The sequence below is a fragment of the Aythya ferina genome (genome assembly GCF_964211825.1).
Source record: "Aythya ferina genome assembly, chromosome: 1".
In the NCBI taxonomy this organism is placed as follows: Eukaryota; Metazoa; Chordata; class Aves; order Anseriformes; family Anatidae; genus Aythya; species Aythya ferina.
The window spans coordinates 129,156,018-129,170,255 of record NC_140296.1 but is presented as its reverse complement, the minus strand read 5'-3'; the positions used below and the strand labels follow the sequence as shown (position 1 = coordinate 129,170,255).

Sequence of the window (14,238 nt, the reverse complement as noted above, 5' to 3'; positions counted from 1 at the left end):
ATGGCTCTAGGTGTGCATGTCTTCCTCTTGTGTTTGTCTCTTAGCTAGGCAGTCTACTGAAATCCTGGTTTGTGCATGTGTGTGTGTCATGTGTGTGCTGGAACTAGATTGCAACTGTAGACTGCAATTTTCCATTGAATCATTTCAGTCCAACCCTCCAGTTCTCCAAGCAGTTCACAGCTGCTGTTGACCTCAGAAGATGTCCTGGATGTTCAAGTGAACTAGTAGAGCACCATTGCTGGTTGTTTTATTATTCAATCATGGGCACTGCATGAATCTTTGCCAAATGCAGTCTTCATTTATGAGTAGCATTGATGGTCATCTTCTTTACTTTAACATGGACATTTAACTTGTTTAAATAGGTGTTTACAACTTACCAGTTATATGTGTTGGGTATTTCTTTGGAGGCTTATTCATGAAGAAATTCAAGATAAATATCTATCAGGCTGCGCACATAGCATTTTGGGTATCTTTACTGGAATACCTTCTCTACTTCGCTGCCTATTGGACTGTCTGTGACACTTCACCAGTTGCTGGCCTAACAGTTTCTTATGAAGGGTATGTTCTTTAAGGTGCAACCTGGAATAATTTTTCTTGTCAAGAATCAGCCAGGAACTCCACAGTCTTTCAAAATAAAAATGGGTACATTTTGGTTTCATTATCTAAGTTATCGAGACTTTTTAATTGCATGAAACAGTAGGTCTACCTTCTGTTGTTCCTGTTTTAAACAGTACAGTGTATTGAAAAAGATACCCGCATCAAGACTCATACAATTCCACATCCATGGTAATTATTTGACTAATATAATTATACACTCAATTATACAGCAGGAAAAAATAAGAAGTTGATCAAATTAGGCATATATGAATGAGGGAACCGGGGTTGTTTAGTCTGGAGAAGAGGAGGCTCAGGGGAGACCTTATTGCTCTCTGCAACTACTTGAAAGGAAGGTGTGGGGAGCTGGGAGTTACCTGTGAGCCTCTTCTCACAGGTAACTAGTGATAGGACTAGAAGGAATGGCCTCAAGTTGCACCAGGGGAGGTTTAGGTTGGAAATTAGGAGACATTTATTCTCAGAAAGAGCAGTCAGGTATTGGAATGGGTTGCCTATTGAGGTGGTGGCATCACCGTCCCTAGGGGTGTTCAAGAAAGGGTTGGACCTGGTGCTTAGGGTGCTTAGGTTTAGTGGGTGACATTGGTGGTATGCGGATGGTTGGATCAAATAACCTGGAAGGTCTTTCCCAGCCTTAATGATTCTATGATGCTATGATTCCATGAATGTTATTTCTGACTACAGAGGGACAAAAACCTTTTTTTTTTTTTTTTTAATTTAAGCTGGTTTGCTGAAATTTGATTTCCAAAAAGTTATCAGAAGATATTTTATCTACAGTTTCTTGATTTGAAGCCTGCCATTAATCATGGTGGCATATGTCTGGAAAATGCACATGCACATGCATATAACACTTATGGATAATCAAGAACATACATACCACAGATGAGAAAAATGCTGTTGGGTATACATACCTACCTGTAAATAGATAACATTATATAGTGTAATGTAATATCATATAATGTTTGATATGTTATGATATAACAATATAATATGAGATGCGATACAATATAATTATAATATAATATAATATAATATAATATAATATAATATAATATAATATAATATAATATAATATAATATGGAAAGATAGAAAGGCATGGTGCTGCAGGCAGAGTCCAGGATATCTTGGATCAACTTTTGAGCTAGAACAGAATATTAAACTTTTCAAGGGCTACTGGAATTATTTCATTGCTGAAATATTTACTCATTTTCTAAATGTATTTCAGAATAGAACAAGTTTCATATGCAGAAAGTACTGTACTTGCTGGCTGCAACAGGGACTGTGATTGCACACTTAAAAGCTGGGACCCAGTTTGTGGAAAGAATGGAATCACTTATGTGTCACCTTGTCTTGCTGGGTGTAAAGCCTCAAGAGGACCTGGAAAAAGTGTGGTAAAGCATACTTTCTGTTGTGCTGTAGCTAGGAAATAGAGGAAGTGAGAAATAGCCCTATCAATATAGGGCAATAAATATTCATACACATACATTTAATTGGATTTGTAAGTGATAAATAGTTGGAAAAAGCCATTGAGTGGCATAAGAAATTCCAAACTGAATATGAAAATTAGGTCAAGTTTAAATTAAAGAATGTAATGAAGAAGCCTCATTTTCTTATAATTGAAACAATCTCAAATACTCAAAATAGTGTGAGAAGTTATTTTCAAGATACTGCAAGTCGGAAACTTGAGTGCACAAAAGCATTTCACTCAAATTCTACAGCATGGATTTAATCATCTCTTTTCTCCTATAGATTTAAACAAATAGCTAGGTATTATAGAACATAGCTCCCTCCCAGTTTCTAACTTTACATACCACACCAGATGATGGGTGGACCTGGTCCTGGCAGGCTGGTTGGTACCCCACAGAGCAGTGCTGAATGTATGTAGCACTCAGGTGCTAAAGAGAGGGAGCTAGGTGTTAAATGTGTGAATTTCATGCTCAGTGTGTGAGTTTTGACAAGTCTGTGTGATTAAAATGCTTTTTTTGGCAGGTATTTGAAAATTGTACCTGTGTAGCAGCCTCAGAGTTTTCATATCAAAATGCCTCTGCAATTCTGGGCCAATGTGACAGAGGAGAAAGCTGTGACAAGATGCTTCATTACTTTTTAATACTGCAATTAGTCTGCAGCTTCATTTTTTCCTTAGCAGCCATGCCTGGGTACATGGTCTTAATAAGGTACAGTAAAATTTCCTTATGTTAGGAAACCTGCTGGATTTTTTATTCTTAGGTCAGATACTTACAGGAATTAAAAAAATATGTAAGTTTGTGTATAGAGGGGGGAAGAAAAGAAAGCTCTTACATCATTTCTGTGCTGTGTTAAGGTTTAGTGTCATGCTAAATCAGTTTTATAAACTGATGTTGCTTCTGACTATCAGCTGTATCCTGAATTAATGTAGGACCACTGAGAAAACACACTGAGATACTGAGGACTGTGTAATATCCATTTCTTTATTGACCACATCATCATGGTGCTGATTAAGCCAGAACTACCTTCTTACACTTCGTGCTAGCTTCAGCCCAAGTAGATGATACTGGGACAATAGTTTTTCTTTTTGTCATTTAACAGACCCAGTTAAGGAATTTCAGTAAATGTCATCTAATGAGGATAACGAATTAGAGTGGTTTGGGCCTCATGTGATGAAGGTTTTGGTTGAAAAAAGAGAAGGTAAATATTTTTTTATTAATGTCACCTCTGTTAATCAGTGTTCAATGTACCATATAGGTCTCTAAAACCTGAAGAAAAGTCATTCGGAGTGGGTATTCATGAACTAGCTTCGAGAGTATTTGGTAAGAAAAGTTCTAATATGCTTTAGAAGAATAGTTAGATCTGATGTAGAGTTAGGTATGGATCACACCAGGGCCCATAAGAGCATGGCACAGAATTCTACTTTTGTGGAATGCTGGTGAACAGGAAAAAATATTTATTTATTTATTCATTGTGGATCTAGGCAGCATTGCAAATGAGAACAGCTTTCATTTGTCATTTATTTATTTTGGGGAATAGGCTGACTATATCTGGCACTCATCTGAAAGTCATCTTATAGATCTTGGCTCTAGTTCTATTTACTGAAAACAAGTTACTGCCACTCATAGGAGAAAATGTTGAGTTTTGCTAGGAATCACAGTCCATATTGTAACATGTATATATTGTAAACGTGCAACAGGAAATAAAATCTTTTGTTCAAGGTAGGTAGATAAGGAAGAAGAGGGAATACCATGAATATAGAAAAAACATGGTTCATGCTGAAAGAGGACAGGGCAGAAGAGTAGGTGAGAAACAATATAGGTTCTGTAGTGTATCTGCTAATCGGAAAAAAATATGTTATTCACAAAAACATTTTATTAAAATCTCTTTTAGCTGGAATTCCATCTCCCATTTATTTTGGAGCTTTGATAGATACCACATGCTTGAAGTGGGGTACTATGACTTGTGGTGGAGAAGGAGCATGTAGGATGTATGACATTGTCACATACAGGTATATTTTCTACTTTATATTAATTTCTCCTCCTTGGTTTATTATTAAATCCTTATAGATACCATTGTATGCTCTTCATCTTTTTCTAGTAGGCAAACTGTTCCTGTGTTAGAAATTTGACACAACGCTTTTTTTTGGCATTGGCTTTATTTGCCATGTGTGACCTTTACCACAGATGCTGTAACATCCTTTGACCAGAAATGTTCTGGCACCATAATTACATTCACTTGCAATCTTTCATGAGAACAGACCTAAAAGCACTAAATTCTGATAAAATAAATAAATTAAAAGCCCTTGTGGGAAAAATAACAGCTGTTTAATGGCTGTCTATACTGTATATTTAAAAATATAAGTGTTGAAATAGTATTTGAATTAAATTATAGGAGAAATTTAGGTAGGATATAGTTACCCAAGTAGGAATTTGGTCCAAAATACTATGTTTCATGCCCTTTTTTAGTCCTTCAGGAAGCACTGTAGGAATTTTGAAGAAAAATCTTGTTGAACTAACAGCCTCAGAGTGACTCCTTGCAATGCTGTGTTATTGGTTATGGAAGAATGCTAACATATGAATATCCTGAAGTTTTACTCAGGTGGTCCAAGCTGCACTTTTCAGGGCTGTCTATCTTTCTCCTAGACAGCAATCCATAAGGGAACCAGGCAGCTAACTTTGCTTATTAAATTATTTTCCTGAAGTTGGGTGATGTAAATAGTTCACTGCCTGTGATATACTTTTTCGTCTTCTGTGAGATCCAAGAGGATCAGAGCACCAGCTTTAAAGCATCTGGGCAATTATCACAAAAGAATGTATGCTGATTAATTTTGCTATTTTCACATGAATGCATATATTTAATAAAGCTAATCTTCTATTTCAGGTGGCTCTACCTTGGCCTGCCAGCAATATTACGTGGAGCGTCCTATTTCCCATGTGCACTAATTCTCTTTATTTTAAAGAAGAAACTTAAATCTGAAAGCAAAACCTGATTAAATACACCAATAGAATTGCAGAATAAAGGACAATAAGCATTGATATAGCATTTTGAAGCAGGATATATTGTGGGGGAAAAAATGCAGTGTAAATTTTGCATGTATCCTTGTGAAAGATTTCTTACTTTAATCAGTGAAATTTTGGACAGAGATTAATAGAATTGCACACGGTTATATCCTAATTATATTCTCACTAGAATATCAGTTCATAAACAAAAGTTACAGGAAAAATGTGTTTGGTGCAAAAGTACAAGGACCAGAAATATGAAAATTTATGAAATGCCAGGTTTAAGTCATCTGAGCAAAGGGCTATAAAGCAGAAACATATTTTCAATACCCGTTTTACTGAAGGTACTGTGAGTTTTGCAACTGACACCAGTGATATGAGATTTGTTTCTGGAATTCTCCAACAGCTTCTGCTACAGCTTCTCTTATTGACCATGGACAGGACTTGTAGCTTTTGTGGACCTGTTTTTTTCCATGAATTTATTTAATTATGCTGTTAGTCTTTTCAGGCAAGGACTGTTATTCTACACAGTGTAGGTGGTCAGTATATTGGGAACCTGGCTTATGGCTTGACCTGAATGCTACAGTAATAACAACAAATAAAAAATAAAAATATATATATTCTGGCTTATGGCTTGACCTGAATGCTGCAATAATAACAACAAATAAAATAACAAATAAAAAATAAATATATATATATTTTCTAAATGCTGTGTTATGGTGATGTTTTAAGGTTTGCATACACCATGGACAAAGAAAGGTTTTCAGGATTTGTCACTTCAGTTGCTTTCACATTAGAAGGGAACTTATACACTGAGAGTGATAAATGATACTTGCAAGTGTTTTGCCATCGCACTTCTGTGTGCCAAATCCTATACTTTCTCATGCCTACTGAAATTATTCTTTGAATGATAATGAAAGCATTAGCTATCCTGATCTTTGTCCAACTTTTATTTCTGTCAGATGTGATACTATAATGAATATAGTACCCATTTAGTGTTCAGCATCAGTGAGCCATTGCACTGAAATGTCTTAAATATCTCAGGAAAAGATACTAAATATCTCTAGAGAAAAACATACAGAAAACCCTGCTGACAGGGTATATATCACACTATGTGTTTATTTGGTTGAGTACAGTGCATACATATTTAGCTGGATGTTTGGTTCCAGTGCAGAGGAGCTTAGGTCTGTCTGCAAGTGGCCAAGCAAGAACTTCTCAAGTCCTTTTAATAAAACTGTTGGAACTCCGTCCCCCTCTTTCTCCCCCCTAAAGTATTATGTTATATTTCCCCAAAGTAGTTATGTTAGGTTATATTCTGTTTTACTTCAGGGTATCTTAATAATGTCATGTGTGTATGTGCTTGTCATTTCTTCATGTTCTCCATAGAATCAAGGACAGAAGATCAATTTCTTTCCGTAGACCACAAGTTTAGCTACAGAATTTAAAATTTCTTCAAATACAGTAGGTTCTTAAAATTAATTGTACATGTTTGTGCTGTTTCCTTGCATTCTATCATCAGTTGCTGGAGAGAAGAGGACAGCACCTACTTCTGAGCTTCCCCTCCACAGGAAGTTTCATAGAGGTCACCTCTTGGCCTCTTTTCTCCAGACTGGACAACCCAGTGTATCAACCTCACCTCATAGGACAACCTGTAGAAAGAGAATGGAAAAGGAAAACATGATGCAGCCTGTAGCAGAGCAGAGCAGAGAATACAATTCTCTGTTATGCTCCAGGTCTTCCAGAGGCTTCCTGAATATTTGAAGCACAGCTGATTTTCAGCATTGTTCCTGCTGCCCTGGGGAACTTACTGAAAGCCATCATTCTCCCTTGGGGTTTTAAATTCCCCCAAAGCTAGAGGTAAAATTCTTTTGCAGGCATTGGCACAGTTTGGTGCCAAGGTAACCTGGGAAACTGAAAAGATACAATGCACTGAGGTTTCATGGCTGTAGCAAACAAAAGGGCCTTGTTAGGTAGACAAATCTGTGCCATTTAAATGGACTACTGCCAAAGAGTCAGGCCTAGTTAACTCACTGTGTTTCAAAATGGAAGGAAGCAGATAGGAAAGTCTCCAAGTTTTAAATTTAGCCATTTACTACATGCATTCATTTTCTTTTTAATTGTTCCAGTTCATCTGCTTGAGAATGTGGCAGCTTTACAGGCCACCTTCATCAGATACTTTGAAATTATTAGCCTGCTACTCAATCTGTTTACCAATTTAGAAGGTGGTGATTGGAGAGCTGGCAGGATGATGATGGTAGATAGGTTTCTTAGCATACGTCAAGGGTGGGAACATTACAACTGCAGAGCAACATCAGCAAATGGAGAGTACATGTCATTCCAAAGTAATCATCATAAAACCTTTATGATATGCTGTAACAAGCATTCCTGGGATTGGGTTGGGAGGTTAAAAAAATACTCTTGGACCTATTCATTTAATGTAGAGCCAAACCTTAGACTTGAACATTCCAAGTTCTGAGCATGGTGACCTCAATTAAGGAAAGTGTTTTAGCATGTGCTTGACTTAAAAATGAATGGCCTCAATGATGTTTATTGTTTAGGTAGGTAATGTTGGATATTTGAAGACTGAGCCCCAAGCTGCCATTGTTTTGACACTCCTTTGAGCAGAGGCTACTTGCTGTGGAGGCTGCAGTAGGTATTCAGATGACATTCCCTGTGCTTGAAAGTTTGGGCTGATCCTGGTTTGATTTTATTTATTTATTTATTTATTTTTTTAATCACGATCGGGTGCTCAGCTGTCAATTTCAAAGAAGAAATCACAAAGTTGCCAGTATCCACTGGCAACTATCCATTTCAGCAATCCACTGAAAAATGCCAATGCTTTACAAACAGCATACATCTGTGCTGGTGAAGGGTATGTTTCTGTTTTTATTTACAATATTTTGTCTGTATCAATTTTGAATTTCATCAGTTATTTTATTACCAAGTCTGTCAGTATTTTAAAAGTCTTTATTAACAGGTTTATATATATACATATAGGAAAATATTGTGTCTTGTATAAATTTCATTGTCTCCCTGTTACTTCTAGCTCATAAGAAATGAAACCAATTCTTTGTACACAGTTAAAAATAGCTGATGATGCATTATGTTTAAGCTATTTATTTTCATTAATTTATCTCATTATTTATTTATTTGTTTTGAGGGCGAATTCCTCACTTACTGGGAAAAAATGTTACTTGGCAAGTTGATTTTAATTGATGGGCATAAGGGAGGTGTGGTGACAAAAGCTACATAATTGCACGATAGTTTTGTTGTGGGCATAGCTTTATGATTTATGATATGAATACTGGCTTTGTTTTGACAATGCAAACATACAATGTTAACATGCATAGCTTCTGAATATGTGAGCATTACAGTTTTGGACACGTCTTGTTGGTAATTCAATTTTATTTTTATTTTTTTTCCATACATTTCATGTACAGCAAATGGTAGTCTGTTTCTGTATGCTTTCTACCTCAGGTTGAGTTTTAGCAGATACCTCTTACCTACAAGTTATTGTCCAAGGAAACCTAATAGTACCTGGAGATAATTCAGTCTGTGGACAAGGAGAGAGGAACACCCTGATAGCATTTGGGGTGAGATTCAGCATATAAAAACTCTGAGTAACTTATTTTATGTAAATATGGTCATGGGATAAAAACTGGATATATCCAGCAACAAGTTCTTAACTACTGCTACTTTTTTTTTTTTTTTAACAGAATTGTTGTTAGTTTCTTCCTTTCTTAATTAGTCATAAAGTGTTCTCAGTTATGCTGCTTGGGATTTTGAACTTTCATTGTGTTTAGGGCTTTGTCTGAAAACATGGAAAATTACTAGGTAATTCTCTCTCTTGCTTTGTTCAGGGAGGCAATGGCATGGATTTCTTATAAGGGATATAAATCACAGGAGAAAAAGTAGTAGATCCCATTTGAAGGTGAAATCTTAGGCATTGCAATGTCTAACGTCCCTTCAGGATGAGCCCATTCAGTAGCTCCCTAAAATCACAGAATCATTAAGGTTGGAAAAGACCAGCTACATGCTGCAAGTGTGACATATGACTGTTCATTTCCAAGAGAGGTGCTTAGGGAATACAAACACCAGATGCTCAGAGCTGATGTGACTGCATGTGACTAGTAGTAAGGATTCATCTTGCTGAATCCTTAGAGCCTGTGCTGTATAAGAGGAAGGTCTTCACTTGGAGGGCAGAAAGCCCATTATGGTGGTGCAAAATGTTGGTGCAAAAGAAAAAGCTGATTACAATGGCTGTGCTTTTGTAAAAGACCTTGACCCCCCTGTATTTGTGTAATGGCTGCCCAGCTTTATAATGTTATCATTTAAATTGTACTAAAATGGGTTTGAAAAAACAAGCTTCTCACTTGAGATTAATGGAAATCAAAGTGGTCCAGTTCATGCTGTACCTTTGCTGTTACTATTGTTTCAAGGCAGCTCTCTGGAAGGCCAGAGTGCAGGCAACTGCATGTTGTCTGGCACACAATGATTCTTATTTCTTCTGTAGGTGGTAAACCAGCCTCAAGAAAACTTTCTGGTATAAAGACAGAATCATATTTTAGAAAATCTTAAGATTTTGCAGAAATGTTGAGAATTAAAAAATTAAATTCAAGAAGACATATTCCATGCTTTTGATTTATTTATGAATTTTCTGTAGTTTTCAACCTCATATTGCATTTTAGCTCTCAACATTCCTCATGGTGAATCTGAATAATGGGATAGCAGCAATTGTAACATTACTGCTGCTACTTTGTGACTTCCACTTATGACTGACAGATTGCAGAAATACTCCTATCAAGTATATATGCATGTACAACACAGACATATAAACAGATAGTTTGTATTGTTTATGCACTCATTTATTTTTTCAGGCTTTACAGTTTAACAGAGTCTTCTAAGGGATGCTGCAATCAGTAACAAAACCTGTTCAGTGAAGTCAGTGGAGCAACACTTCTGTTTTCATTTAAGTTTCCATTTCTATGTAGAGGTCTGGCCTCTAGAATCTTCTTCTGGGTGCTAGAGAGGTTATTTCTAAGTTTAAACATACTAAACACAAAACTTTTCACTGTTTCCAGTTTTCTCTATTAGTTTATCTGGCTGTGTCTTCAGGTCAGGCAAGGCCTGAGCTTGTAGAGATTGGATATGGTTATGAGCTTTCCTCACAGTCAGAGACCTTTAAATCCAATTTAGGACCTACTAATTCTATTATTTAGCAAAGGTAGTAATATATAGAGAAGATCTTAGATTTCTCCAAATCATTTTTTCCATCTTATTTCTGTATGAACATTGTGAATTTGATTCCACCCTCCTCCGATTAGAGCAGACAGTGATATTGTGAAAAAAGAATTATGACTTCAGTAAAAGTCTGGAGAGATGAAGAGCCTGGTAGGTGTGGGAGAGCTGTTTTGCTTCTGTAGTATGGGCTGATAATTCCCAAAGAAATCCATGTCACACGAAACATCCTCCTGCCATACATGTCTAGGTGGTTTTAATATTGTGGCTGAACTATTGCAATCATTCAGTACAGCTGCTATAATTGGTTATCCCCGCCCCTCACTAAAGGCTTTGCTAGATGCCATCGTGTGCGGCAGCGAGGTGAGTTGGCTTCAGTCCCATCAGATCTGTACTACCAGTGGGATCCTACATAGCTCCAGTGCAACCTGGACTTTCCCCCCCCCCACCAAAAAAAACTACCTTCTCTCCTCCCTCTCCCCCAAAAAAGGAAAAAAACAAAACAAAACAAAAACCACCACTTTCCCAAGGGATTTGCTCTTCTGAGTTTATAAATTGAGTACAGTAAATAAATTACATTCTCAGCTGATAATAAAAGATTATTTCTTGGCACATATTTAGTAATGTTTGTCAAGTCCAATTTAAAACTATAGATGGCATAGCTTCCATTACTTCTCTAGAGATTAGTTTATAGTCTCTTAACTTTACTGTCTTGGAACTTTTCCCAGTATGTCACAGCCACTCTGTTGTGTTCATTGTTTCTTTTAATTTAGATTTGCTAATCCAGTTTAATACTATTTTTTTTCTCTTTGATGTTTTTATGTCCTTCAGATACTTTTGTCAAGCTCCCTAAAGTAAGCCCGTACCTTCCCTGAGCACCTTATAATTTGTCCCAAGAATGCATGAAATATATGCAGTGCTCATCTAATGAATCTCCTTTTGGGCTGAAAAACAGTTCTTGAAGGTTTTGTTGCCTTGAAAGAGGTCCTTCAGTATGCTTTAACTAAGGTCTTTCTATATTTCGATGGTATACTGTGTGCATTTTTGACCTTTGAGATTTTTCTAGAGTTCATGTCATTTACGAAACAAAAATAAAAGAACCATTTTTACCATTGGCCCTGGGACACTTCTTTCAGGGTCTCCTGCTTTTGCTTTTCAGAACCTCCCAAGCCAACAACAACAACAAAAGAGAAATGTGGCTCACCATGTTCCTGCCTGAAGTGGAACACCACAACAGTGAATATATGACCTTTTTAATGTTTGCAGTTATATCACTGATGCTGTTAATGCCTTGTCTTACGGATTATAGAGGCAGATATCTTTACATTCCTTAGCAAAGGGAAAAAAATCTCCTTGGATGTTGGCCTGAGATTATGCTTCACAATAATTTTAGCAATAGTTCACAATAAATTTGCCTTATATACACCTTATGGAAAAAGCCAACTTCCTCAAAACCAATTTCTGTAACTAATGCTCAACTACTTCATCATTTCTTTAAAAAATGAAACTCTGCGTAAAATATTGTTTCAAAAAGTTGCTAGAAGAAAAGTACCCTACCTTGGAACTGCATGTGGGAAATGCACTGATTGGAGAGAAATTAAACGTTTTCCTTCAAGTATCTCACATCTAGCCTTAAGTGAAAACAGAAAGTTTGTAAGTTTTCTCTAATGACTGTTAAAACATCATTTAGTAGGAAAAACAACAACAAAAAACAAACAAAAACTAAGTTGCATGAGTAATTACAGTCTTCTATATAAAATTATTTTAAGTTTATTCACATTTAAAAAAGGTGAAGGTAAGTTTATAATATACAAACAAATCAGCAGTGAGTTATTCCTCCTACATTTCCCACAAGGGATAGGGTGAAAACTGAGAATTACTTGGCAATGCAGTAATAACATAACTTTTTATAATAACCTAAGTTATTGCTGTTATTCTGAAATTAAGAGTTAGTGCTTAAACACCAACCACTTTGATAGGCAAAAGCAGTAGAGGTCTATTGTAATACTTGCAAGAGTTCTCCTCATGAGCTTGGCCAAATTTATGGGAATCCAAGGGATTTGAGCTGGTTTTGCCAGCAGAGAATTTCTCCTGGGCTTTTAGATTAGCATCCATGGGGAGATGAGATTGAAAATGCACTCCTCATGTAGGCATGTAACAGAAAGTGCCCCAGAAGTTCCTGCTTGAAATTACTTGCAAGTGAGAGTTAATCTCCTAATCTCCCTGAAACTGCTGGCCCTGTGCTCATGAAGGCACAACAGTAGTACTCTGTGGTCCTGCTCCTTGGTGAGTGGAGGCTCGCTCCTCCTTGCCCTCTGGCTCGGGCACATTTTGCTCCCCCACAGAGCTGGCACACGTAGTCAGTAGGTCCTGCTCTGAGCTGTAGCTTGGAGAGGGCAGTAGAGATCTTGGCCTGAGAAACACGTCAATACTGACGTATTTGAAGAGGACTTCTTTTGTTGTATTCTACCACAGAGTTGTTTGTTTACTGTCTTTTTAATGCAAACTTCCCACAGCAAAAAAAGAGGTGTGATTTTTAGAGGATAATTTCCCCACTTAGCTTATTAGGCACAGGTTTAATATAGCAAAATACTTATAAAAGGTGATTTCCAATGGCATACATTGAAGGTAGGCTCTCCTCTTCTGAAGGTTGTCAGTGGTAGTCTACTTTGCAGCTTTGAAAGCAACCACAGTATGCTTGTTTGGGTTATCTGAATGACATTATATTAGTTTCAAAGTGTAGAGTACATCTAAGCAATGTTTCCTTTATTCAGATGAAAACACTGATCCAGCACGTGCTGGAGATTTGGGCTGGAAGTCATGCATTATCACTGACAAGTCACTGGCTGTGACAAAAACCTGATATTTTTGGGATAACCTCTTCTTTTTCAGAAGGTTGAATAATTCAAGCACAGTTGGTGGTACAAATTATATATAAATTCAAAGACATGTGCAAACGCATATTACCAAGAAATTATATGACTTGAAATGATTTTTTGTTTCCATTCCTCCAACATTAAAAGTATTATTTCCAATATGAGCACACACACATCTGTCTTTCAATTTGAAGAGATCAGTAACACTCCTCTTCTATTATTATTATTTGAGGTTTTATGTATGAGTACTCACTGAGGGCCCATTGCTGGGGAGATAATTCTTTTACTACAGTATTAGATAGTACGAATTTTGAAGGAGGCCTGTGAGCAAGCCACATAAAGTTTTACAGGAGTAAATTCTCATAGAAGAGCACTCTGAAATGATTTTACCACTTGCATCTTTTTCTTTTATTAATTCTCTCTGGACCTAAAGAAGCTGGAATTACTAAAATAAGATCACATGGTAGTTTAGCATAGCAACCCCAAATCCTCTATGTACCTTTCAAGAGATGAAAAATTGGTATCAAGAAAAATACTGAACACCTTATACAGAAATCACGCTTGCTTTAATTTTTTTTTTTTTTTTGGTTGGTTGGTTGGTTTTGTTTTGAGCAGAATAGCTTGTTTTCTTTCACATCTGACCCTTCCATATTTCTTCAATACTAGGGAACAATCAGGATTCACATTCCTTCTCCTTCTGCTGCTTCTTTTATCTGAGGAAACCCATGAGCTAGCTTGCAGGCTGACCTCTCTCAGCCTTGGTCTTACAGCCACATCAGCTCTGAGGTGGCATCACCACATCGTCTTTTGGCTGCAGGGTTGGCTTGTGCTGCTCCAGGCAGAGGCTCTGCTGGCAGTGAAGCTCACTCAGTGCAACCGAGCACGATGAAAGCGGTGACAAGCAGGTGCCACTTGCACAATGCTTCCTCTGCCGATGGGTGAGATGCGGCTCTGAATGGAGCTGCCCTCTGGTCTACCTCTGCATGGTTGGAGGCCAAGATCTAAACTTCTGTCTGTCTGTGTGTGACTGCTGTGCAAACCAGCC

General features: G+C 37.1%; 1 protein-coding gene across 2 annotated transcripts in view; it reads left to right on the top strand.

The window, feature by feature from the left end:
* The window catches only part of LOC311429636 (solute carrier organic anion transporter family member 1A2-like), a 49,199-nt gene extending 43,467 nt beyond the window's left edge, over positions 1-5,732 (top strand). For both annotated transcript variants that reach the window (XM_084505717.1, XM_084505716.1), the window contains exons 10-15: positions 363-558; positions 1,839-2,004; positions 2,603-2,787; positions 3,335-3,399; positions 3,971-4,088; positions 4,961-5,732. In XM_084505717.1, coding sequence (XP_084361843.1) covers positions 363-558; positions 1,839-2,004; positions 2,603-2,787; positions 3,335-3,399; positions 3,971-4,088; positions 4,961-5,069 — 839 coding nt within the window. In that variant the 3' untranslated portion in view covers positions 5,070-5,732. The remainder of the gene's footprint in view (positions 1-362; positions 559-1,838; positions 2,005-2,602; positions 2,788-3,334; positions 3,400-3,970; positions 4,089-4,960) is intronic.
* Positions 5,733-14,238: the final 8,506 nt, after the last annotated feature.